This window comes from Zingiber officinale, chromosome 4A, assembly GCF_018446385.1.
Source record: "Zingiber officinale cultivar Zhangliang chromosome 4A, Zo_v1.1, whole genome shotgun sequence".
NCBI lineage: Eukaryota > Viridiplantae > Streptophyta > Magnoliopsida > Zingiberales > Zingiberaceae > Zingiber > Zingiber officinale.
This window is the reverse complement of record NC_055992.1, coordinates 123,541,892-123,567,204: the sequence shown is the minus strand read 5'-3', so window position 1 is coordinate 123,567,204 and position 25,313 is coordinate 123,541,892. Positions and strand designations below refer to the sequence as shown.

General features: G+C 35.3%; 3 protein-coding genes across 8 annotated transcripts; 1 reads left to right on the top strand and 2 right to left on the bottom strand.

The window, feature by feature from the left end:
* Positions 1–6,920: 6,920 nt before the first annotated feature.
* On the top strand, positions 6,921–9,000 carry LOC121970914 (lycopene beta cyclase, chloroplastic/chromoplastic-like). 2 transcript variants are annotated; one of them, XM_042521916.1, is made up of 2 exons: positions 6,921–7,041; positions 7,380–9,000. In XM_042521916.1, exon 2 carries the CDS (start codon positions 7,421–7,423, stop codon positions 8,924–8,926), a length of 1,506 nt encoding a protein of 501 aa, XP_042377850.1. In that variant the 5' UTR covers positions 6,921–7,041; positions 7,380–7,420; the 3' UTR covers positions 8,927–9,000. The 2 variants fall into 2 exon arrangements, with proteins under 2 accessions (XP_042377850.1, XP_042377851.1); XM_042521917.1 differs by having other exon boundaries at positions 6,946–7,041; positions 7,276–9,000.
* A 698-nt stretch (positions 9,001–9,698) lies between these two features.
* LOC121970917 (transcription factor BIM2-like) lies at positions 9,699–19,747 on the bottom strand. Of its 2 annotated transcripts, none has more exons than XM_042521922.1 (7): positions 19,496–19,747; positions 19,186–19,303; positions 12,145–12,214; positions 11,973–12,065; positions 10,483–10,874; positions 10,264–10,396; positions 9,699–10,006 (listed from the first exon to the last, which is right to left on the bottom strand). In XM_042521922.1, exons 1-7 carry the CDS (start codon positions 19,563–19,565, stop codon positions 9,899–9,901), a joined length of 984 nt encoding a protein of 327 aa, XP_042377856.1. In that variant the 5' UTR covers positions 19,566–19,747; the 3' UTR covers positions 9,699–9,898. The 2 variants fall into 2 exon arrangements, with proteins under 2 accessions (XP_042377856.1, XP_042377857.1); XM_042521923.1 differs by having other exon boundaries at positions 19,431–19,565.
* Positions 19,748–20,559: 812 nt separating this feature from the next.
* LOC121970915 (F-box/kelch-repeat protein At5g15710-like) lies at positions 20,560–24,529 on the bottom strand. 4 transcript variants are annotated; one of them, XM_042521920.1, is made up of 4 exons: positions 24,433–24,529; positions 22,343–23,967; positions 21,711–22,251; positions 20,560–21,408 (listed from the first exon to the last, which is right to left on the bottom strand). In XM_042521920.1, exon 2 carries the CDS (start codon positions 23,745–23,747, stop codon positions 22,563–22,565), a length of 1,185 nt encoding a protein of 394 aa, XP_042377854.1. In that variant the 5' UTR covers positions 23,748–23,967; positions 24,433–24,529; the 3' UTR covers positions 20,560–21,408; positions 21,711–22,251; positions 22,343–22,562. The 4 variants fall into 4 exon arrangements, with proteins under 4 accessions (XP_042377854.1, XP_042377852.1, XP_042377855.1 ...); XM_042521918.1 differs by having other exon boundaries at positions 21,711–23,967; XM_042521921.1 differs by having other exon boundaries at positions 20,560–21,380; positions 21,711–23,967.
* Between the last annotated feature and the right edge of the window lie 784 nt (positions 24,530–25,313).

The following is a 25,313-nucleotide window of genomic DNA, read 5'->3' as shown; positions in this document are numbered from 1 at the left end:
TTGTGCGAGCTTAGGGCTAGCTGTGCTTTAAAAAGAGTTGTACAAAAAACCAAGTTTTCCTCAACTAAAGCATCGACGCCTTGAAAGGACTACCTGTCAAATCAGTTACTACTGTTGGTTTCTAATTGGTGTCACGTATATATTTGTCATTATGAGTATACACCTTTTCCTATCCCCACCATTTTATCTTCTTCATCTAACGGTTGAAAATACAACCCGCCTTTTTACTATCATAATTCGACGGCTCTGCTGAATAGGTGATTTTAATAACCTCTTATAAAAAATTTTTGTAAAACCTTAAAGGTACACACAATGCTTCTCCGTTTTCACCCTCGTCATTCTTCTCATCTTCTTCCCTGTCATGGTTGAAGATAATGCGTGGTACACACAATGCTCCTCCGATTTTACCCTCATGGAGGCCTATGACCTCACCCTTAACTATAGACTTCCCTCTTACATAGTTATTCCCACAGATGACGTCAAATTTGATCCTGTCTTAAAGCTGAAAAGATGGTGCGTTGGTGGCGATGACTGGATGGTTGACTAGAGCAAGACTTTTTTCTTCTTGATGAGGCCTTCTTGTGATCCTGCACACACGCCGACGATCCAACAAAGAGTTAGTGACCAAAAACCTGGGAAGGGGAACCCAGGCAAGGCCCTCTGATGCTCAAGTTAGTTCGGTGTCGGATGAAGAAAATGAGGAACAACAAAAAAAGGTGCTCATATGAGAATGAGGTTTAGATGATGTAAAATGTGTACTCTGTCAATGGAGAAGACCCCCCCCCTCCCCTTTATATACTACTTCTCATAACCTTCGTGATCATAAGGTGACCTCGTGTATATGAGTTTGTTAGTTTTTTCTATAATGAGTATCCGATGAATCTTTTATTTACCCATTAATATATCTCTTTTTTCATTTATGGCTTAGACCTTTGATGAAGTTGTTACAAGAATATGTTATCATAAACGGTCGCCCAATGGGAAACAAAATAACCTCTGAAAGAGGTCTCAAAGGAATATCCCCCGATAATTCTGATAGGTTATTAAAATGTTATCTATTGCTTGTTTGCTGAATATATCTCAGCTGGCTAACAAGGCTGGCCACCCTCATGCCTGTCCTTGCATTGAACTTCTTTGTTATGTATTGAATGTTGTTATACATCTGGTCAGAGATTCATATGATACGTTAAGCATGCTAAAATTCACATAAACAACCATCTGATAAACTGTGTGTATTGAAGATCCATTCAGAAGTAAGTATACAACTAAGGTTCTTAATTCCGGCCGACCTCATGGTTGGTCATGTATGAAGAGCTTTATGAAGTTAATTGCCTTGAACCCGACCGACCTTTAATCTAGCCCGGTATATATGGAAAGATTTATAAGGCTATAGGCCTTGAGCCCAACCGACCTGTAATTTGGCTGCACGTACACAGATAGATTTATGAGGATAAGTGCTTTAGGCTTGGCTGGTACTTCATCCAGCCAGGCGCACATATAGATGCATGAGGTCAAGTGCTTTAGACCCAACTGGTATTTCATCCGGTCGGGCGCACATAGAGAGCTATAATACTAAGTGCTTTAGGCCTGGCTGGTCTTTTATCCTATCAGGCGCACATAGAGATTTATGAGGACAAGTGCTTTAGGCTAGATCGGTATTTCATCTGGTCGGGTGCACATGGAGAGTTATGATGATAAGTGCTTTAGGCCCGGCTAGTCTTTCATCCAGTCGGTCGTACATAGAGATTTATGAGGGTAAGTGATTTAGGTTCGACCGATATTTCATCCAACCGAGCGCAAATGGAGAGTTATAATGCTAAGTGTTTTAGGTCCAACCGGCTTTTATTCTAACCGATCGGCTCTCTCCCGCACGATTTGTTATTCGATCAAGCTAGGCCCGAGAGCCTTGATGTCGGACAAACCACGAAGCTAACTAGGAAGTATACTCCTATCCTGACTTTTACTGTCATGTCGCCTTGACTTTGACTGTCATGTCACTTGGACTTTGATTGTCAAGTCAATCCTGGATCCACTTATTACAACCCATATCAACTGGGAAGAACTAAAAGCCTGTTGCTGCCTTAGGGTTGTTGGAGCAATGATTTGATGAAGTTTTTATCGATTTTTGATTGAAATTCTGATGCTGGGAAGAACCGAGAGCTTGCTGCTAACTTAGGATCATAACAAAATTTTATCAATTTTTAATTAAAAATTTGATGCTGGAAATAATTGAGAGTTGTTGTTTCCCTAGGGATGTTTGAGTGGTTGAAGAAGTGTGGTTGTGGCAAGGAATAAGGGATGGAGTAGGAGAGGAGGAGGGTTGCATTGGATGGAGGGTTGGGCGAGACGAGTGGGTCATTGTTGGGGTTGTGTGGGCGTTGTTTATTGGAGGGGGAGGTTCGGTCCAATGGTGTGACCATGAGTTAATGGTCGAGTCGATGGTTGAGTCAAGGGTTGGGAAGAGATTCAAATGAAGATTTGCTATCGATCATGTTTAGAAGTTACAGTTGGAGATGAGAGGAGTTGGATCAATTTGAAGACAACAACTTGAGGTGTCAATATGTGGGTCTCGAGTTGAGTTTTAAGTCCTAAATTGAGGGGTTGAAGATTCAAACTTATATGGGAACGTCTAGAGGTTGATGGGAGAGAGTTTGAGTTTTATTTTGAATAATTGAGGAAGGGGAGTAACATCTTTGAATTTTTTTTTCTATGTCTAAGCATCTTTAATTTATTTAATGTGAGTCGCTAGTGTTTCATTTTAAAACATAGAGAAAAGGAAACAAAATTATAATTTTCTTACAATAATGATTTTTATATATGAAAAGCAAAACTGTTTTTTTAAAGTAAATGTGAATTGTTTGTGGTTACTTGACAGGTAAGGAGTCCAGCTTAAAGGATATTGGAATCCTTACTAAATTAGAGGAAAAAGGATTGTAGAATCTAGCTTAGAAGATACAAGTGAACATTACCAAATCTAATACTATGGTAAAGAAATTTAATTTAGAGGATACCGGTAAACACTACCAAACCTAGTACTAAAGTAAACGTTTAGCCAAACGAACAAAGATTGAGATAAAGGAGTCACATTCAATGATATGAACTCACTTAAATATTCTAATGTTTAAAGTTGACGTTGAAAGTTAATGTTTGATGTTATTTTATTAAAATTTGAAGGTCTATGGGACCAAGTGTAAGTAAAGTTTAAATTTTAAATGTTTAAAGTATTTTTCTTAAAAATATATATATTTAAAAACATATGAATATATGTTTATTTTTTGCTATAAAATATTTAAACTTACTGAGTCATTAGACTTACTAGATCCATATGGTACATGTAATGAGGAGACGGAGAGTCTTAATGGATGAGCTCGCGCATATCAGACAGTGCACATCCGATGACTTTGTTTTTTCTTTTTTAGTTTATGTTATTTTTCGCGTTAAAATGTGAAGTTTTTTCGGAGTTGATAATATAATTATTGGTCAAATGTCTTAGATTCTTTAATTTAATTGGTTGCATTTGAGTCTTTAAATATTTATTTACACAGTTGATTCTTATGTTAGATAAGATTGTGTTATATTAATTTCTAGTTGAATGAATTTTGAAATACACGAAGTTGAGTTATTTAATTTTTCTCATTTTTTTTATTATTTTGGGAATGAGGATTTATACAACGTGTGTTTTGAAAGCTATACGGAGATAAAATTTTAGATAATATTAGATCGCCCGTCATGATATTGGACCGGCCCTTGATTTTTGACGGGCTCTCCTGGCTTCGTACCTGTGGGTAGACCCGACGGGCGACGGCTCTACCCACTATGGCAACGTTTATTTTTTTCAGAGAATTTATTTAGAAATTAAGATAATAAATATAAAATAATAAATAGTAAACAGACATTTTTTTATTTCTTTATTGAGTTCGCCTCACTTAGCCGCGCAAAACGACGATTGTTGCATTTAATATTGTATTTATGTCAATACAGATCTATATATACACAAAATATAAATAACTAACTTCTGTATTAATTTGTTTCATCGTTTTACGTCATTTTTTATTTAAATATCATCTAAATATTAAAATATAATATAAATAATACTTTACATATTAAAATTTTAATTATATGTATAAAGCAGATAGAAGATATATACCTACATTTAAATACCTTTTTATTACATTTTATAACAATCTGTTGTTAATATTTAAGGGCAAAATTCAAAAGAGCCATTCAAAATATATAAATCATAAAAAAACACTTTCAAACACAAACAAAAAAAGTCAAAACGACACCCATTAGATATTGTATTTCTAAAATATCTTTTATCTATTATTATTGTAGTAACTATGGAGTGGTTATTACAATATTAATTTTTACTTTTAGAGTTATTGTAATAGTTATGATTATAATGTGCACAAAGTATTATGTAGCTACTATTTAGAAATTAAGATTAGGATTAAGATTTTACGTGTAGAAGATAATTGGTAATTATTATATCACATAAAAATTACTGGTAACTGTTAAAATATGAAAAACTAAATTATTTCATTATTTAGAATTTAATATTTTAAAATTTAGAATATAGCTCGTAGAAGTTATTCAATAATTTTTATAAGTAGGTAGAATCTACTCAATAGTTATTATAACTAAAAATAAATAAATATTTTAATAAAATTTAAATTTAATACTATTATATTTAATATTTTATCAATTTAGCAAAAAATATTTAAACTTTATTAAAATTATTCTAAATGAATTAAAATCATAAAACTACTTATTATACCGTATAGAAATTAATAAATAGTTATTATAATATTATATTAAGTGGTATACATTATAATATATATTTAATAATTTATATATATTGGGACAGTTAGTTGTAGCGGTTAAAATTCGGTTAAAATAGCATTCTGATATTCTTGGAATAAATATATAATGTGATCATCCCATATAATGCGGTCATCTAGATATGTAAATGAATCAAGTCGTTCATGAGCTATTCGAAACTCGATTCGATAAAATTTCGTTTGAACTCGTTTAATGAGGCTCGTTAAGATAAACAAACCAAGCTCAAGCTTCGCAATATTCGACTCGTTAACTCGTGAACACGTTCGTTAAGCTCATTAAATAATTTTTAAATAATAATAATAATAATTGTGATATTAAATTTATAGATTTTACACTCTATTTATAAAAAATATACACAAATATATTAAATTTATTTATTAGAATAAAATTATAAATTTTAATAATATTATTATAATTTTTCTTAAATATATAATTTAGTTGTTGATGTATATTTAAATTTATGATTTATATTTATTAAGCTCGTTTAGGTTCGATAAAAACTCGAATAAGCTCATGAGTCATGAATATATTCATTAAATAAAATTTGAGCTCGACTCAATTATAAATAAGCCAAGTTCAAACATCGGTAAATTAGAGAAAAATCCCCAATGGTAATCATAACTTTGCATGCAATCCTCATGCCTAAAAAACTTTGTTTCCACTCCCTGCATGCAAAGTATTATTTGTTTCAACTCCCTCATGTAAATATTGATACCTAAATTGCCCCTCAGATTTTTTTAGGTACAAAAAGTCCAAAATTGAGTACAAAAAGTCTGAAAACGAGTATAATTCTTCTTAAAGTCAGTACTTTATATTAAAAATCGAGTATATTTTCTATCAAAATTGTCCCTCTTATTTTTTAGATATAAAAAGTCTAAAAATAAGTATAATTCCTATTAAATTCAGTACTTTACACTGTAATCCAGTACTCTATACTAAGATCGAGTATATTTTCTATTGAAATTAACCCATATTTTTTAGGTATAAAAAGTCAAAAATTGAGTACAAAATGTCCGAAAATGAGTATAATTTTTTTTAAAGTCAGTACTTTATATTAAAAATCGAGTATATTTTCTATTAAATTCAGCACATTAAACTAAAATCGAGTATATTTTGAGGTGAAAAAAGAATCATACTTGTTTTAATAGAAAATATACTAGATTCTAATTTTATATACTGAATTTAAGAGGATTTATACTGATTTTTGAACTTTTTGTACCTAAAAATATCATGGGCAATTAGGTAAATATGTTTGACTGAGGAGTGAAAAAAAAGTTTTTCAGGGATGGAAACTACATATAAAGTTATGTTTACCAATAGGGAGTACATATAAATTTATCCTTCAAACATTCAAAAATTCGATACGGCTCGACTTGATTGTACTTCTACTATCATCTTTTTATTTTTTTTCTTCCTAAATTTTATCCAATATTTAATTACATGAATTAAATGAAGTGAGAAGTGAGAAGTGAGAAGTGAGCACTGCAACTCGAACACGGCACTAAAGCTGCGTTCCGCGGGGCCACGTCACGCTCAACAAACAATCCGGTCCATTATCCTCCTCTCAATACCGGTTAGGTGCGGCCGCCTATGTCTGTCTCATCCGAGAAGAACGTAGCAACGTGGGACACGTTTCATCGCTGCACGCCTGTTCTTCCTAGTGTCGCACGTGATGTGCATTAGGCGGCCAATATTATAATAATAATAATAATAATACTACGAGAACAATTTCACACGGGCCTAGAAATTTCCTATTTTTCAAATTTTACACTTTGTTTTTTTTTAAAAAAGGTCAAAGCCGGTTTACAAGGGTTTAACCTCCTTTCCCTTGCAAGTTGCAACTACTATTTCCAGTTTATCAAGAGAATTTTTATTGGAGCTTTTTAACCAAAATTCAAATTAAAAAAAAAAACTTTAAATGACAGTTGCCTTGCCTCTCGTCCGCTTGCTTGCAAATAAACGTTAATAGAGGGTGTATTTTGACAGGAAACTCCGGGGGATGGATGAAAATATTTCAAATTAAAGAGGTGAAAACCATAAAAGTGGTTAAACTCCAAGCCCAAGGCGATTATATCAGTGAGTGCGTTTGGCAAGTGGGCGATATGACGAGATTTATTGGCCTCACGAAGGTGTTCGCCAGTCGCCTTCTTCCAAATCCCTGAGCCGTTGGGGATTCTTCTGCTTCGATCGCTTCCTCCGGTGAGTATTTTCCGCTACGTAGTCGTTTAGTTCCTCGAATCTCCTTTATTGCCATTGGATAGAACCCATCGAGATCTTGGAATCAACTCTAGTAGATTTCGGAAGATGGCAATTGCTCTTACATATTTAATTCTTAGGGTTTGGTGAATCTATGATGTTTGTTGCTCCTGTTGTTTTTTTTTTTTTTTTTTTTGAAGCTGATAAGTTTTTCCTGACCTCTCGGAACGAAATCAGAGATGTTCTGGGATTGTTGTTGTTTTTTTCTAGCTCTTTTCTCGTCCAGAAATTTATTTCTAGGTATGTGTTGAGATTTCCTTGACACGAGCCTTCGGAAACAGGATCGGCGTTGTACTATTGGACGAGCTTACCTCTTGTTTCGATGGATGCGCTTCTTAGAACTCACAGCAGGCTTGAGTTGCTAGACCTCAGTCATGGGGTCGGCGGAAGGCATGGCCTCTCGTCTTTACACAAGCTTCAGAACAGCTTGATATGCAGCTTCAGTAGGAAAGGTCACAGGAGATGGGGTTTTGCTAAAGCTAGCAGCAGTGCACTCCTTGAACTTGTTCCAGAAACCAAAAAAGAGACTCTCGAATTCGATCTCCCTTTTTATGACCCGTCTAAAGATCTCACCTTGGACCTCGCTGTAGTTGGAGGAGGTCCTGCGGGGCTAGCTGTCGCCCAGCAGGTGTCTCAGGCAGGCCTTTCTGTCTGTTCTATCGACCCATCACCTAAGCTGATATGGCCGAATAACTATGGTGTTTGGGTGGACGAGTTTGAAGCTATGGATCTACTTGATTGTCTTGATGCCACTTGGTCTAGTGCTGTGGTCTATGTTGATGAAGTGGAGAAGAAGTCTCTCGGTCGGCCTTACGGTCGGGTGAACCGCAAGCAACTCAAGTCGAAGATGATGCAGAGATGCATATCTAATGGTGTGCAGTTTCATCAAGCTAAGGTCATTAAGGTCATCCACGAAGAGAACAAATCATTGTTGATTTGCAATGATGGAGTCACAATTCAAGCAGCTGTGGTGCTTGATGCTACTGGTTTCTCCAGATGCCTAGTCCAGTATGATAAGCCTTACAATCCAGGTTACCAGGTGGCTTACGGAATCCTGGCTGAAGTCGAAGAACACCCTTTTGATGTGGATAAGATGGTTTTCATGGATTGGAGAGATTCACACCTCAAAGAGGGCTCACAGTTGAAAGATAAGAATGACAAGATTCCGACGTTTCTGTATGCCATGCCTTTCTCACCAAACAAAATTTTCCTGGAAGAAACTTCACTAGTCGCCCGTCCTGGTCTGCAGATGCATGACATACAGGAGAGGATGGCCTCAAGATTGAGGCACCTGGGCATAAAAGTGAAAGTCATTGAAGAGGACGAGAGGTGTGTGATTCCAATGGGCGGTCCACTACCTGTGCTCCCACAAAGGGTCATTGGAATAGGGGGAACTGCAGGTATGGTTCATCCATCCACTGGGTACATGGTTGCTAGGACACTTGCTGCTGCTCCTATAGTTGCGGAATCAATTGTTCAGTTCCTTGGTTCTGACCGCCGCCTCACTGGCGATCAACTATCGTCGCAAGTTTGGAAGAACCTCTGGCCAATTGAAAGAAGAAGACAGAGGGAGTTTTTCTGCTTTGGCATGGATATCCTACTTAAACTCGACTTGGAAGGTACAAGGAGATTTTTTGATGCATTTTTTGATTTGGAACCTCACTACTGGCATGGATTTCTGTCATCAAGATTGTTTCTTCCAGAGCTTGTGTTCTTTGGGCTTGCTTTGTTCTCCCATGCTTCAAATACTTCTAGGTTAGAAATCATGGCAAAAGGTACTCTCCCTCTTGTGAATATGATTAATAACTTGGCACGGGATAGAAAATAGCTAGCAGTCAATTCAATGTAATTGCAATGTTGTATCTGTAATATGAATGATTATCTTTGCCATTTCATGTTAAATTGTTCCTCCAACTGCTTCTGTGGATTTTTCAGTTTCCAATAAGAGATGATTCTGTAGTTCGACTCTAGAAACACCTAAGGAGCAAAGACAAGAGACTTGTGAGAATGATCCATGTAAAAAGTGTTAGCAGATGAATGTCTAAGGTGGTAAACCAGATTGCTATGACTAGTGAATTTTATCAGAGTATGTTAGTTGTTAAGTCGAAGATGTTACCTTCGACTGTCTTCTAACCTGCAAAACCAGTGTCGGGTGTGGGCTTGGCTTATGGTACTTGAATGCTTGAGTCAGTCTGAGTAGGAAGAAAACTTAGGTACGAGTTGAAGGATTCAAAGTCTGTTGATCCAACCAAGGGGCCTGTTAGGAAGGTCCTGGAGTGCAGCAATTCAAGCAATAGCCTTACCTCTGTGTCAAACCTTTGTGCATGGATCCAGCCCAATGATGAAAGTACTTCTCTGATGCCAAAGATAAAGGTATCGAAATGAAAACTTAGGCTCTTTGCTTGCTCCAGTGAAAAGGATTGATACTTTTCTTATTCCTATTCTCTAATAAATTTTCTCCAAATAACCCGCAATTTTCGTCTCCTACACCCTCGCTTCCATTAATCCCTCCCTGGCCCTGGTAGCTGTCCTTGCAAGTAAATAGGCCTTCAGCATTGAGACGCTTGTGAAGGAACAATCAGTTTCTGCATAAACAACACTTTAAACTAGACAGATGAATCGAATTAAGCATAGGAGGAAAGCAATTGTGTTTCTTGATCAGTACAATTCGCGCTGCTAGCCGGTTAACAAGGACCACTACATGAAAACCTCACAAAATATGATGCAGAATACAAAGAATACACAATATTGCTCATACACCACCAGTTCATTTGGCAGGAGATCACAGGCACAATAGGCATTAGCTGTTGTCTACCTTTTGCCTCTTAGTTTGTTCGGACTCTGAAAAGTTGCTCCCTGGCCCGGGCACCCCAATCGCTTGATTCATAATTGACGGGTCAGACAGATCCTAAGAAACAAGTAGCAAAATACTAAGCTTGCATATTTAAGCAGGGCATGGACATCAAGAGTTCTGAAATCCAGTAAATACTTGATTCGTATGACAATGAGTTTAAGCAAGTAGCCATTAGAAAACCTGATTGCATCTAAGAATAACCCTAGGCAACATAAGTTCTCTAATCGCACTGATCCCAAGTTTGCAATTGATGATCATACCGTCTAGTTAAGTGAAAGATAAAGGGAAAATATTAGATAAATAGTTCATACCTTTCCATCGGACACATTAGTGTTGGTAGGCCTTTTGATTGCACGCCTACCAAGATTAATCTGTACAGAAATGCTTGCTTGCGACAGGTCTAATCCTGAACTAGCAACCGCTTGTGATAGCGTAGTCAACAAACTGCATCAGGTAATATAAAGATCACTTATTTCATGTTTAGCAACATAATAGGGAAAAAAAAACTTAAGGTTTGAATGAGGACTCACCCTTGGGAGTAGATGCTAGAAAAGTTAATTGTGCCCTCATCTATGGTCAATTCTTGATCATTTTCGCAGCCCACAGTGCAATCGGCCATGCAGGAAGAACCTTGCCACTCAGATTGAGAATGAGATACTAAGTTTTCAGAGTCTGTAATTAATCTCTCTTGAGGCTGCATAAAATCAGATCCCCTACCAACAGAAGCATAATAGTTTGACTGCATTGGAACAAGATTCACATCAGCTTCTGCTACATTCTGCACGTTCGAGAGAGATATTTGTTCCCCCAGATTCGTATTATCAACAAACTTTCCAGCAAACAAGAGGCCAGACTGAGGACCATTTTTAGCAAGGTTAGAAGGGTCTGTTATACTCTCTCTAGACCCTCCTTGATTGTTGCTCTGGTAGCCAAGAAAAGTCATTAGTCAAAATGTACCAACAAAAGCAAAGCATAAGATAAAGAAGAGCAGAACGCACATTGCAAATGACTATATGCTAGTATGCTAAAAAAGGAAGACTGCCCAGATTTAACTTATCATTCAAACTAAACCTGGTTGCATTTCGCTCAAATATGAAACTAAAATGATCAATATGATAGCAAACAAATTCTAGTTCCCAGTTAACCAAAAATCAACTTTCACGCATCAGTTTCCAATTTAGTTTCTAAATACAATATTCTTAGAGACATTTCCATACATAAAAATTAAATGTGCATTTGAACAAACTACATAAATAGTATGTTCTTTTACACTAGCACTTACAATGTTGACTAGTGTGCCTATAACTCCTAGACTTCCACTATCTTTTTTCTTTTCTTTTTCCTAATTTCAAAGAACAAAATGACCAGCATAAAATTAAATTAATCAATCTGGCAAGTAAACATTACAGATTACTTGTTTTGGTTTTCATTAAGATCATATCTCTTACATTTGATAAGCAGAGGACTGACAAGAAGAAGGAAATTGATTGGTAGCTTGTATTTTCAGATCAGGCAACCACCACAGTGTTACCTTAATTGGGTCCACAAAACATTGACAAGCCCAAAACCATCATACCACAACCTCATCAAGCAAAACAAATATGTCATGCAATTTCAGAGTCTGATGATAACATACCCTACTATCTCTTCCTACTTCTCCACTTGTCACAATAGCCAACAAAATTGATTTTTTAGTGAAACACCATTCTAGTTTCTTCAAAACATATGGGTTTTGACCCATTTTCTTTTTGGCTTTCATGTACAAGATCATGGATTAAATACACATGCAGACACAAAGATTTACCTTTCATCCATGTCCTAAAAATTCACAATCCAAACATATAGAATAACTGTTATCTATTAATTGCATCTGGTCGATTCTAAAATATTAAGGCTATGATGTAGTTCATCCAGTTAAACATTACGTTTACCACCATATTAATTTGCATTTACATGGAGGAAGCCTATAAATGTGAATTCTTTATCAAGCCACAATTACAAAGAAATGACAGAAGATTACCCATGGTATCAATTTCTCGTTTTCCTGATTCCAGCTTGGGAAGGTTTCATACTTTTGTACCTTTTCTTGTAAAAATTTGACATATTCAATAACCTGCAAGGAGAAACAACTTCTCAAATTATTAATCGTACAGGAATAAAAGTTATTGAAAACATCAGAATCATGCAGTTACCTCTAAAAGAAACGAAGCTTTATCCCTCTTCTGATCACACTGAGGTATGAGGTCTCTAAGTATCTGAAATCTGCACGGTGGAGTAGAATCAGTTTTTAGATCATAAAATATGGATAGTTCTATTAGCAAAAATATAACAAGCATTATTTGTTTCCTCAATTTCTATTACTCCACAATCCAAAGAAGTTTGTTTTAGCATTTTTTTCATAAATACTTTGAATAGTTTATAGCCCTCATAAACACCAATAATCAATTAAAACAACAATAAACTACAAGGATGTAATATTAATTTATCAATAGTTACATGTGTTTGTTTATTCAAGTTAAGAAAGGCTAAGTGAAAGATTCAACTTTTGAATGATTCATGGGTGACTTAGTACAGGATGAGTTTCATAATTACCTCACTTTGCAAATATCACTTCATACAAATGCACAGGAAAGTAAAAAAAAATTACAGGTCGTGACACCAGCAAATTTCATGGCCACGAGTGATTTACATGATTGAGGAAGCATATTAATCCAAGTCAGTTTACTCAAAAAAAAAAAAAAGTGCCACTGACTATTAAGCAAGATGTACAAATGGTTAACTTTTCCAGGATCCATGCCAAATCTATATGCATTTAAAAGTTGCGTTCAACACTTGGCCTACCCATTTCTTGCCACATAATTTGTTTCTTTAGATTGAATAGCTAATCAAAAGTTCCCATTTTTGTTCTACTTGCCACAACATATATTCACAGTTATATTAATTTCAAAATGGTAAATGACTAAATGGATTCTGACAAGCTTCAGTAGAAAACCATGCAGATTAGTTGCAAGATTTCCAAATTAAATGGAAAAGCTAATTTCCCATTTGAAGTGCTAGGTTCCAATTGATTTAGGAATTCTTTATGGGAATTGATTGTGTGATTGAGACATAAATGGTCTCATCATTTAAGGAAAGCGTACTACTTCATCACCAGAATGCATCAATGGGTCATAAACCAAAAGTTAAAAATCTAAAGTCACCTAATTTAGACCGGTTGTTGCAACTCATAAAGCACCAATAAATCTGAACTACTTGAATAACTATGTAATGAAGTTACTATATACAATACCTATTTCATCTCTCTTCTTAAATTGCTTTCCCTTAGGTAAACTCTTACTCTCCTTAAGTCCTTTTTTTCTCTCTTCAGTTCAGAAGGAATTTCTCTATAAATTCTAAAACTTTTGTCCTAAGAAATCTCCTAATAGAAAGAACAGCAGTTTGCTAGCATCAGAGATGGATCAACATAAATCCAGTTGGACATTTGGGATAATCATATTATTTTATACTTTGAAACACTTTTCTTCTCATTCCATAATAGCAAAACTTCGTATACAGCACCATCTTCTCTATTTTGCATTTGGAAATTTCGATGTGTTTTCATGGGCATTTCCTAGTAGTATCCTTTGCAAAATTTTATCATAGTAGTCACATTCTACAAAGATAAGTGATTCCACCAATATGGTTAGTTTTTGAGATCTCTCCTCATAGTTGTCAAAATCACCAAAAGATAATCAAAGAATTTAAGTAGTAACTACATCGGATGGGTAGGATCAATGATATTGAAACCAATGAGAATCAAGAAATAAAAATATTTCGTACACAAGTTTACAATAGTTATCTCAAACTCCTAGAAAATGTCAAATGTCATTCTATCACGTTAATAATTGAGGTGAGGTTCTAGGAAGCACCATGGTGCAAAATCTCGAGTCATGCCGAAGTTTTAGTTTATGACTAGAATGATATTGTTTGTATCGTGTCAATATTTTGATGCATACCAAAATTTCATACCATTCAACACAAACAATGTCTTCTTCCTTTACTTCATCTTCTTTCTCCTTCAACCTCCAAACTGTCCCTGATATCATGCATCGGAGCATCAACATGATACAAGAATAGTATCTTTCTGGCTGAAACTACAGCACAACTTGAGATTGTGAACTTTGGTGCCGAATGGTATTGAGTTTCAGTGATTTACCGATATGATGCTTTTTTATCGTAGTCCGGCACGAGATTCCAAACCATGGGAAGCACAATGTGGAAGATTTGTTGTCACTTCAATAGCAAAGATCAACTTAGGCCACTATAACTAGTCAATCTAAGTGCATGGTGATGGCGCCATAGTGGTGAATGACATCTGTCTAGGATATAGCATAGACTAATGAGAGTTGCAGGTTCTTTCTAGCTATCCTATAAACACTTAGCAGTTCAATTTTAAACCAACAACAATAAAATCCTTCCAATAGCAAAGTTTTGGGTGTTGGCTGGTGATTCAATTGTCCATCAATCCTACAATGGTTAAATGTCTATTATATGCTATTACAATCAATTTAATAATGCAATATTTATAAATAATGTCATACATATTAATACAACATTAATAAATAAAAAAATATTATAACCAATAATCAAATCATATTTTTGTTTAAATTATTTAATAGTGCTAGATTTTATTAATACAATTTTTAATAAAAGTAGTATTATGTATTCAATTTATGGGGTCTAGTTAGGTCAAATTAACTATATTCGACATGGCTTTTAGTTGAAGGGCAATTTTAGGATGACTATTGACCAAGAGATTATTGTGTTCTCTCTCATGCCATAATAATCTTTTTTAATCCACAATCCTCAATCAATAGCAAGCAAGAGAAAGATAGGTGAAGCGTCAACTCTATCGAGCAATGACAAAGTTGAATGAGTCATGCTTGATCTCATAGTGAATCTTAAGCCCCGAAAAGGCTAAGCAATCAAGAGGGCAAGGAAGATTGTAGTTACCTACTGTACGAGTTCTCTATGAATATCCTTTTTTCTGAATTACTTTCTCGTTCTTTGTGAGATGCATACTTCTCAAAAAGAATGACCAACATCAATCTAACTCAAGCAACCTTCTGTGGTTAATGACCAATTTTGTACTACAGTTTGTTTCATGATATTATAACATGTCAAAACAAGGTTTAAAATCTAGTGACATGTTAAAGTTTTGATCGCAAATCGAAATGATACAAATTTTCATATAGTATTATTTCGTGCCTGTACGATTTCGATATTTATTTAATTGAATTATTGATGACAATATGATTAACTTTATTTAGTATAAATTATAACTTTTAATTATTTATTTTATTATAATTAATTATTTTCTCAATAATTAATTAGATTGTTGATAATGTTTATTTTATGTTTATATTTATTGATTAAAACATTGGAATGAACAACGAGAAAATGGGAACCAGAGAAGCTGTGGAGGAGAAGCCAAACAAACACGATCTCGCTAAATTCTAGTTTTTTTGTCACTTGCTTATGATCTCTCTGTCTCTCCCAACGTCACCAAAGTTGAAACTCAAGTCTACTTGATGTTAAATAATAAATTTTATCCTATTTAAAATTTTGCATCTTAATTTTTAAAAATTTTAAAGACTAATTAAGCTGAAATGAATTAATATTTTAAGTTTTGGGGGCCAAATGAAACTCAATTTAGGGTTGGGTGGAGTCCATTAAGCAAACAACGATTAGGGTTTGATGAGCTCAAAAGAGGCTCAATTTGCACCTTATTTTTTGTCGGTGTAGTACTAAACTAACATCATGTATAGGGTAGTCCAATAGTCTAGTTAATGAGTTCAATGATTGCTATAAGTTATAGGAGGTTAGAAGTTATTTTTACTCTACTCCCCCTTTCTCTCTCCACATGCTCTCCTCACTCTGCTCCCTGAATTCTTCTCTTCCTCTACCTCACGATGCAGTCAATCGTGCACATCATTTGTCGGCAATCATTGGTCTCCTTCAACCCACTTCTTTAGCAACCTTCTCTCTCATCTAGTCTCTCTCTCTCGTCCCTTTGTTTCTCCCACGTGTGTTGCCACCATTTCTCAAGAATTCTTGCATGGAGTGGTGGATTTACAAAGTGAGGAGATCAATTGTGACTTGCGAGACTCCAGTGTCGATATCAATGCCTTCTCACATATCAATCACCATGAAAATCAATAAAGTCTGATTGTGGTAATTAGCATGACTCAACACTTTAAACACCAAGCCAAAGTTTATTTATGAAGATATTTTAGATCTTTGACTCTTTGTATTCATCATCCATTTTAAGATGATAAATGAAATCTTCGAGTTTGTACCAATTGATAGGTGCACTAGTATCTCAATTTATTTAGTTTCTCTCAAATATTTGATTAGCGGATGTATTCAAATAATCGCAATGTCTCTAAGAACATGCTTAGAAAGGTGCAAAATAATAATGATTGTGTTATAAAACATTTTATTAAAGATCATGCTCTAACCAAATTCTCAACTAGTATTTCTTATCTCAAGTATTTTCATTGATAAGAAAGTTATGGCAAAAGAATCTAATTTAAATGAATCAAAAAAGAATAATGGCCTAAAAGTTTTATCTTTTGTAATATCTATAAAACAAGATTATTAATAATTCAATATTATCTTAATTGGATACAAGTAAATTTTTTAATTAATTATTCTATTTCCGATCCAAATAAAAAAATTAAAAGATAGTTTGCATTGTAAGCTGCTTTGTCAATTTCATCTATCTCATTCCTTTTATTATATATGAAAAAAATAAGTATCTTTAAATCAATATAATATCACTAAATAATAGACCTGCTATGTCTTACCATGCAAGCAGGATGATTGAAATGGATGAGAACCTTAGGTGTTTTTTTTAATCGTAAAATACTTCTATGACTTAAAGGAAAGCTTTATAAAATGATTATTAAACTTGCTATGTTTTATGGGGCTGAATATCTGGATCGAGCACATGAGCAGAAGATGCAAATTATAGAGATAAGGATGTTAAAATGGATATACGAACATACAATGATGGACATAATAAGAAATAAAAATATTAGAAAGAAAGTCGTTGGGAAAACTCCGAAAGACACGTTTAAAATGGTACGAGCATGTAGACCAATAAATGCAGATGATGTGAAACTATGATAGATATGATCATCAAACGAGAAAGATAAAAAAAAACTTAGTTAGCAATAATAAATTAAGATAAAATTTATTTAATGCTCTGTTTATCTTAAGGAGTGAACAATGGATGGATCAAATAAACCTAGGGGCATGGGAAGAGAGTGGAATGGGAAAGAAATCTCTTCCTCTTGTTTACCTTGATTGAGGAAGGTGGGTCCATGCAGTGTAATTTTTGTAACTGAAAAGGGTACATGCGTCATTTATTTTTGGGAGGTATATGGTGTAATTTTGTGAGTTAAAAGAGTACATGCGTCATTTTTTATATATGATGTAATTTTGTGAATGAAAAGGAGTACATGTATCATTTGTTTTCCATCCATTGCTTTCCATCCGATTTTAAGGTGATCGATTTTGGCTCTAAAACTATCCGCTGATAGATTGTGTTTCTCTCCCCTCTTAAAATTTTAATGAAGTAAATGATAGAAATTTTTTGCGAAAACTTTTCCTTAGTTTTACTTTCTGCTCTCCCAAGTAAGTATATCATAAATATTAGTGATGATAAAGTAGGGGATAGCGCCCAATGGAGTAGAAGGATTCATATAACCGATCCCACCTAATGGAATAATGCTTGGTTGTTGTTGTAGTTGTTTCAAATTTAATAATTATTTTTCTCAATATTAAATTTCAGCAAATAACTCGTAAATTTTAAATTAACAAGGTGAGCAATTTAATTTAATTTCACAACATCCAAGCCTTTTCCCACTAGGTGGGGTCGGCTGTGCAATTTAATTTAATAATCAGTAAAATTTTCAAGTAAATATTTCATGTTTGATTGGTGATTTCAAAATCTTTCAACTTAAGAAGAAACTAATTTTTGTGCATGGGTTATCAACTAGCTAATTATATGCTTAACACATTTCTTCAAGGATATAGGAGTTCAAACAGTTCTTAATGCAGACTTGAGGACTTGCAAATTGGGTTTATACCCTTCAGTTCACTAGTGCAATTTAACACCCAAAGAATTATTTGCCTAAGCATAAAGGAGATTAGAAGAAATCAATGCCACAAGGTTGCTTGAAGTGTCTTCGCAGATTAAAAGAGGCACTGTTCCTAAAAGAGGTATTGCTCCTATAAATATGGAGTCGAAAATGCTGACTTCCATAATTGGCAATTTACTTAGCAATTGACAGGTCTCAAGTACAACACACATTATGTTCAAGATCATCGTCATATCATATTGACCATTCATCCACTTGCATAGTTGCATAAAAGATGGTTAAAATGACTTCTAAAAACTGGAATCAGAACAGTTCATCCAACTATAGCATCAAATAAACAAGATAATGAGAATGCAAAATAAATTGGTTGTTGCAGGCTAAAAGAGATTGTAGAGCATAATGAGTCCCATATAGGCCAGACAGATGAAACAAGGGAAAGATGCAAACAGAAAATAGTCAAAATAAAATCAACTGGAGGTGAATTTTAAGTCCTTTTAAGCTGAAAAGGAGAAAAAAAACACCATTTTAAATTTAACAGATGCCAAAAGTTCATGAAGTCTTAGTTAAATAGCTAAAGAAAAATCTAAAAGAGCTGTATAGATGAACTGAAGAACAAAATGTCTAATTTTGTACTCATAGAACAAGGACAAGTGACAGCTGGTGATGAATAATTATTTATCATCTTGTTCACCCATTGCACAAAGCAATGTCAACCTGGTATGATGTTCCAATTAACTTTCTCCACGAGTCCCCATTTAAACGTGTTAAATGTTGGGGTTTTGAATTAACTTCCTCTGGTCATATCTATTCCTTCTGTTAAATGTCTTTCAACGTGTATGTTTGCCAAATTGAATGATGTGCGAGTTATTGCTAAGAAACGTGACAGGAAACCAAGGGACAAACTGAAGTTCTTGATTTAGACCAAAAACAAAAATTGAATTTCCTGAAATTAAGCAATCGCATTCAACTTAACTTCTACCAAGCTCTATTTTCAGATTTATTGTGTGTGATAGAATTACAAAAGAATAATAAGCATTTAACCAGAAGATGTTAAGAGTGTGAATGCAATCCGAACTCGTGACCAACCTATCATTGATTTTGCACCTACGACGCTGCTCGGTTGCTGAATGCTTTGATTTTGGCGTAGTTGGCGTGCCTGGTTTCTGCTCACCACTCTTCCCGTCCACCTTCCCCGTCATTTCAGCTGGAGATATCAAATACCGCAGAAAGATAATTAAAAATAACAATAATAAATTTGAACTTCGAGCAAGTAAAACCACTCAAAAAATAAATTGCGACAGATTAGTAGCTCAGCAGATGAAAGACGAGACCTTTCAAACCTATAGTTTCTCTTTTGCTTCTTAAAAAAAGGAGAAAAAAAATCTCAAACACACACATCTTTGAGACGATCCTTGAGCCCTCCTGAGCTCGTCCTCGTCGCCGCTCGATCTGGAAAGAGACTCCATCAGCAGAACGCTACCTTGTGAACGAAGGAAGGAAGGAAGGAACGAAGGTTCACTAGCTCTGAATGAACTCGCAGATTTAGAAGAGAGGCGAGATCGACGGAAACCCTAATCAAAAGGTGATTTATCCACGGTCTTCTCCGACATGGAAAGCAATCAACGAGAGACCATATGACACTTTTCCAAAAAGCTGCTCGTAAGATATAGTAACTCCCAATGCACATCGTTTATTTTTCATTAGAGTTCTCATATTTTCTAAAATTTATTACAACCATTAAAAACTGCAAATTTATCTCATTTTTTTAAATAAAGTATTTAAAAAACTTAATCTTCATCATAATCTCATCTTAATCTCCGTTAAACTTGACGTGCGACTAACATTATTGCTGTATCAGCAAAGTTCACACGTGGAACCTCCTCTAAATAGGATTTAAAAGTGTATTAAAATCATGAAATTTGCCATTTAAACAAAATTCATATATCTAAGTTTTGCCCCATAAATATTACTATTCCAATTATTATAGTAATTACCCTCACCATCCATTATATGAGGTAGGATCAAATACTAAATTCACTAGAAAACGAAAGGATGTTTTTTTTAATACTGTTTAAATCATGATGGCAAGGAAATAACCTTTTATATAAATGGAATGGAGAGAGAAGAAGCGAATAGATAGTGCAACCCAATAGTAGTCTTCACACAATAAAAATAATTCAAATGATTAGTTGTTCGAATGTGTTTATTTGTATGATTATGCCAAAAAAATATGTAAATGCATCATATGCTACCACATTCAATGCTAAAAATAATAATAATAAAATTATCAAAAAGTTTGCATAAAAATCTTCAAGTCTTGGAGACTTTAGAGCAATGCTAACACTCAATTTAAGGAGTATTGAGAATGTTTTTGTGCAACTTCTTTATGCTCAGGATCCTAATAAGGCTTTATAACGAGCTCTCTCACTTTGGTCCACCTCCAATCATTTGAAACACACAAAACCAACAACTAAATTTCATTGTCAATTGACTATCAAAGCCTTTAGTCAACTGCAATCCACATTCTAATAGCTAGTTCTTCGGTGCCACACAGTAGAGATGTAAGTTAGGTCAGTTAGTAACCCAGCAACTGTCAATTAAAAGAATAAAATAAAATAGAGTGACACGGCAATTGTTAAGAATGTCGCAGCATTTTATCACCCTCAACTCAGCTCAGTCAAAAAGAGACCGGGTTTGGCCACCTTTTTCCACATAAATCAGATGAATTGCTTAATTGTCAAGAGAGATGCCGATATAACATTTTTCAACCTTGTCGAAGCTATCCGAGCCACCCAAGAAAATTTGCCCCCTAACTTTGATTCATCAGCATCAGTATAAAGATTCTTGAATTTTCAGTCGCTGCCAAGTACCGTAAAACACCTGCTTTTGTGCTGTCAGATCACAAGTTTACTCTGACGAGTTGCTACTGGATTCATCAGCATCACTAAGCTGCTTGAATTTTAAGTATCAGTGCCAAGTATTGTAAACATTTGCTTCTGCTGCTCTCAGGATCACAAGTTTATTCTGAAGAATTACTGATTGCCAAGAGAAATGCTGATATAACATTTTCCCATCTCAACATAGCACACTGAGCCACCTGAGAAAGACTATAGAAACTCTTTCCCTAACATGATTCAGCAGCATCACTATGAAGCTTCTTGAATTTTAAGAGTGTCAGTGCCAAGACTGTAAAAGGCCTGCTTCTGCTCTTGGATCACAAATTTACCAACACAAGACTGTCCCCATCTTGCCACACTTTCCGTCCACCAATGGTTCACTCTCTACAGCATCAAAGTCAACTGTCAGTTCCTGTTTGATCAGACACTAGATTAGATGCCATTAGAAAAGTCCTTGAACGGAACAAGGTTAGAAGAAAGCTAAAATTGTTCATCGGATTCTTCTGTCTAGTATGCTATTATGTTTTCTATGGTAACAAAAATGCACAACCTATCATCATATAGAAAAATGCTGATGTCAATAAATTAAATACCCCAAAAAAAGATAGTTGATATTTGAAAAATGTTATCAAACATGTTTCAAAATTCTACCAAAATAAGGATGACCTATAGTTGCTTTATAAAAAATAGTTGTCAAAGGATATAAGTAATTACCAGTTATACCCCAGGTCAGTTCAACCTTACATACTCTTTCACCTGTAAGTGTAATCTTGATACAATATCAAGCAGTTGGCCAGCATATCTTCCAGTATAGCATATAAACCAGATAAAAGCATATACAATTATCATTATGTCAAAGTGACAGCAGATCCCTGGTATATTGCTCTTCTAGGAGATTCAAGAAATGCTTTATGGTGAAGTGCACCTTAACTCACAAGGAAGAACAAACTGAAAAGGCTAATGCCAATTAATATTTAATCCACGTAGCCATCTAGGCAAGAATAAGGAACTCTGATACAAGGCACACTAGCAAAGCAGTCTCGGCAAGCATCTCAGACCCACACAACTTCTATTCGAACACATTTCCCTGCACCAAAATTATCCTGTCTGTGTAACTCATTTCATAATCATCGTGTAGCATATTCAGTAGTCTTTATGTTGAAGCTGCAGCAGAGGTCCAGTATGTGGTCTCTTCAAGGAGATTCAAGAAAATGCCTTTATGGAAAGATGCATTGGTCTCATGAGGCAGAACAGACTGAAATAGCATACCAAATCATATTAAATTCACAAAATTAAGAACAAGTGGATTGTCATATGAGGCATGCTAGCACATCAATCTAGGGTACCTTCTCTCATTTAGGCAACTTCTCTTCATATACATTTCAATGCACCAAAATTGTCTGGTTAATGTAGCCCATTTTGAATAATAATGCTCTATAATTAAATTAGTGAAAGTTGGACTCTCTTTGGAAAGAAAAAAATAATTATTCAAAAAGCCCATATTATGCAAAGGTGACTTTCCTTGAGTACCACTACTATCAATCTGGTCCTGACCAAGTAACAATTTCAGATAAGTTTGTCAAACCTTGGTTGATAAAAGCAAACCTGAGTACTGCATAATTGGATCACCCATCCTACAATCCATGACCAAGCTTTTTTGTCGACATCATAGAGAAGACCTTTTCCTTGATTCCAGGAAGTAAAACATATTTGATTGTCCTGTCCAAAACAATCAAATCTATCAGCTGATAATCTCAGAAGGGCCCTGAAATACTTTGGTGGCATCCTACTGATTTCAACCCATGCTGTCTTTGCATGATCAAGCTCCCAAATGCGAATGCTTTGAAGAGTGCTGAAAAGTCCAATCCTTCCCACTAGAAACAAACGTTTTTTTGCACCAGCAACTAAATAACCATCCAGTAATGAACGTGGAAATTTTGCTGGAATGTGTTCCCATTGCCCCATATCCACTCGATACATCATAAGCCCAAGTGGTGAAAGAGTCTCTAGATAAAGCCTCGAATCACAAAATGCCATTTTTGATGAACATAAAGTAACGGCTGGCATTACCTGATGAACTGACCAACTATCAAGTCTTGAGTAATAGACTTCAGTCGGTAAAGTTTGATCTCCAAGGATATCACCACCTGTAGCAATCACTTTAAAAGTACAGTCCACCTTATCAACTACCAAGGTCAATTGCCTTTGCTGATTGTGATGCATGCTAGGCAATACCTTCCATGTCTGAGTTAAGGGATTGCAAACAAGGATTTTAAAGTCAAGCCCATCATATCCAGATAAACAAAGAAGACCTCCTGAAGAACCAACCAGCCAAAAAGCCCAATCTGGTAGAAATGCAAAAGGGATCTTGTACCATGTTTTCAGGGGAAGGCTGAAGACCGAGCATTGATATGCCTGTGAGCTTTTCCAAAATGTGAGAAGGCAGGGTCCATGCGAAGGAACGCGAGAGTGGGCTGCAAGAAAACTACGGTCCTGAAGAATTGAGTTCCACCTTCTGCAGACCGGCATCAACCTGAAGATCAAGAATGGAGGCACCCTTGCAAGTACCTCCATTAGCAAATCCTCCGGTAAAAGTGCCCATATGTGATCCTCCATGTGGATATCTGAATGGATGATTTTAGCAAAAACTGAAACTGACTCTTCATCGAAGCCTCGTGGTTTCGTCTTAACCACTTTCTGCCTCGATGGACTTATGCTCCGTGACATAGATGGGCTTATGCTCCGTGACATAGTTGAGAGAACAGAAGTCTGAAGGTATGCGCGAGTGATTTAACTGATAACGAACTCCAAGAAGCAGCATGCGCCCTGCGTAAAATGGAAGACCAACCACGAAGCAACTGCAAATGCGGTTCCAGATGGTAAATCCACTGCCTGACCTTTCCGAGAATAGAGGATGCTTGCTGCTCCGATGGCTATCGAGACGGCAGAGGTCAGATGACCAATTCTAACTCTGCACAGTACCAAAGTCATCAAAGAATTTAATAAGGTTAATGGCAGAAATACAAACTGAAACTATGATCGATGATGAAAAAGAACTTCACACTTAGAATACGACGCATAAATGCTTGCAAGTGGGCAAAACCATCGTTCACAATTGAAACCCTAAACCGAAGAGAACAGAAAAATTCGAAATACAGGGAGAGGAAAAGGGACCGAAAATCCGACCAGATTAAAGGGAAATTAACAGGGAAGAAAGAACATTGTCCAACTCATAAACCAAAATCAAGATGCTACCTTCAGCGATCCACAACCGGAAAAACTGCAGTTCCAGCGATACCCATATCAAAAAGACAAACACGAGGGAAGGCCTAGCAGATTTTGACCAGACCGAGGAGATCAATCAACAAAAATAAGAAGGGAAAAAAAATCTCAAAGGAAAGAAATCGACAGTTTTGAGTATTTGGAAAAGGCATACCGATCGAATTACCCCTTCGGACGATGGGTCGAGAGATCGAGCGAAGGACACAGTTTATTCCTTCTTCACTGTATTGTTTGATCGGGTATGATCCAAGCCGTGGATGAGTCCGCCGAATCCAGTGGGACCAATGCTGAGCTGTCATCTGCGTTTGGTATCTTACAACTAATTTAGCAAGAAATATACAAAATATAAATTGGCCTGCATATTAATATTACATTAGAGCATCCAACGGAAATATTTAGAGAGGAATATTTTCTTAAATATCTTCCAATGATGTAGAGAGAATACTTAAAGGATGATTAAAAATCATCGGTATAAATTACTGTCCGATGATTTCCTCTTGTAAGACCTACTAAAGAGTGGGCCACTATTTTTGATTTTTTTAATTTTTTATTTTAATTAAATCTAGTATGGTCCATTAAAATGATGTGAAAGTGAAGATATTTTATTGTGAAAATTGAGATATTTGAATAGTAAAATATTTAAAAAATGATATAGAAATGAGAGCCATAAATATTTGAAAGAAATATTCCTACTTGTTGTAGATGCACTTATTACATTCCACAAATATTTTGAATTATATTTTTCTTTAGAATTGGCTTCCAGAACCTTCATCATGTCAATTTCATTTCATCCAAAAATTAATTTTAATTGATTTTTAAAAAAAATACTTACTTTTTAATCTGTCAAAATGATTGGTGTCGTCTGTGGGAACGCACCTGAATCTGAGTCTAGTAAAAGATGGAGGAAGCTAGAAGATCTCACACCGTGACGTTCTCTCAAGAAGAGCTCGATGCGCTCATCCAGGCGCGAGCGGCAAAAATCGTGGAGCAGCAGCAACAAAAGGCATTAGCCGAACGAATGGCGCAGTAAGCGAC

Bases quoted from the DNA above. Each gene is read 5' to 3' on its own strand.
- LOC121970914 (XM_042521916.1), top strand. From the start codon at position 7,421: ATGGATGCGCTTCTTAGAACTCACAGCAGGCTTGAGTTGCTAGACCTC.
- LOC121970915 (XM_042521918.1), bottom strand. From the start codon at position 23,747: ATGTCACGGAGCATAAGCCCATCTATGTCACGGAGCATAAGTCCATCG.
- LOC121970917 (XM_042521922.1), bottom strand. From the start codon at position 19,565: ATGGAGTCTCTTTCCAGATCGAGCGGCGACGAGGACGAGCTCAGGAGG. The intron at 19,304-19,495 runs GTGTGTGTTTGA...TGATATCTCCAG, and splicing joins TCAAGGATCGTCTCAAAGAT to CTGAAATGACGGGGAAGGTG. The intron at 10,397-10,482 runs GTGAGTCCTCAT...TACCTGATGCAG, and splicing joins TCTAGCATCTACTCCCAAGG to TTTGTTGACTACGCTATCAC.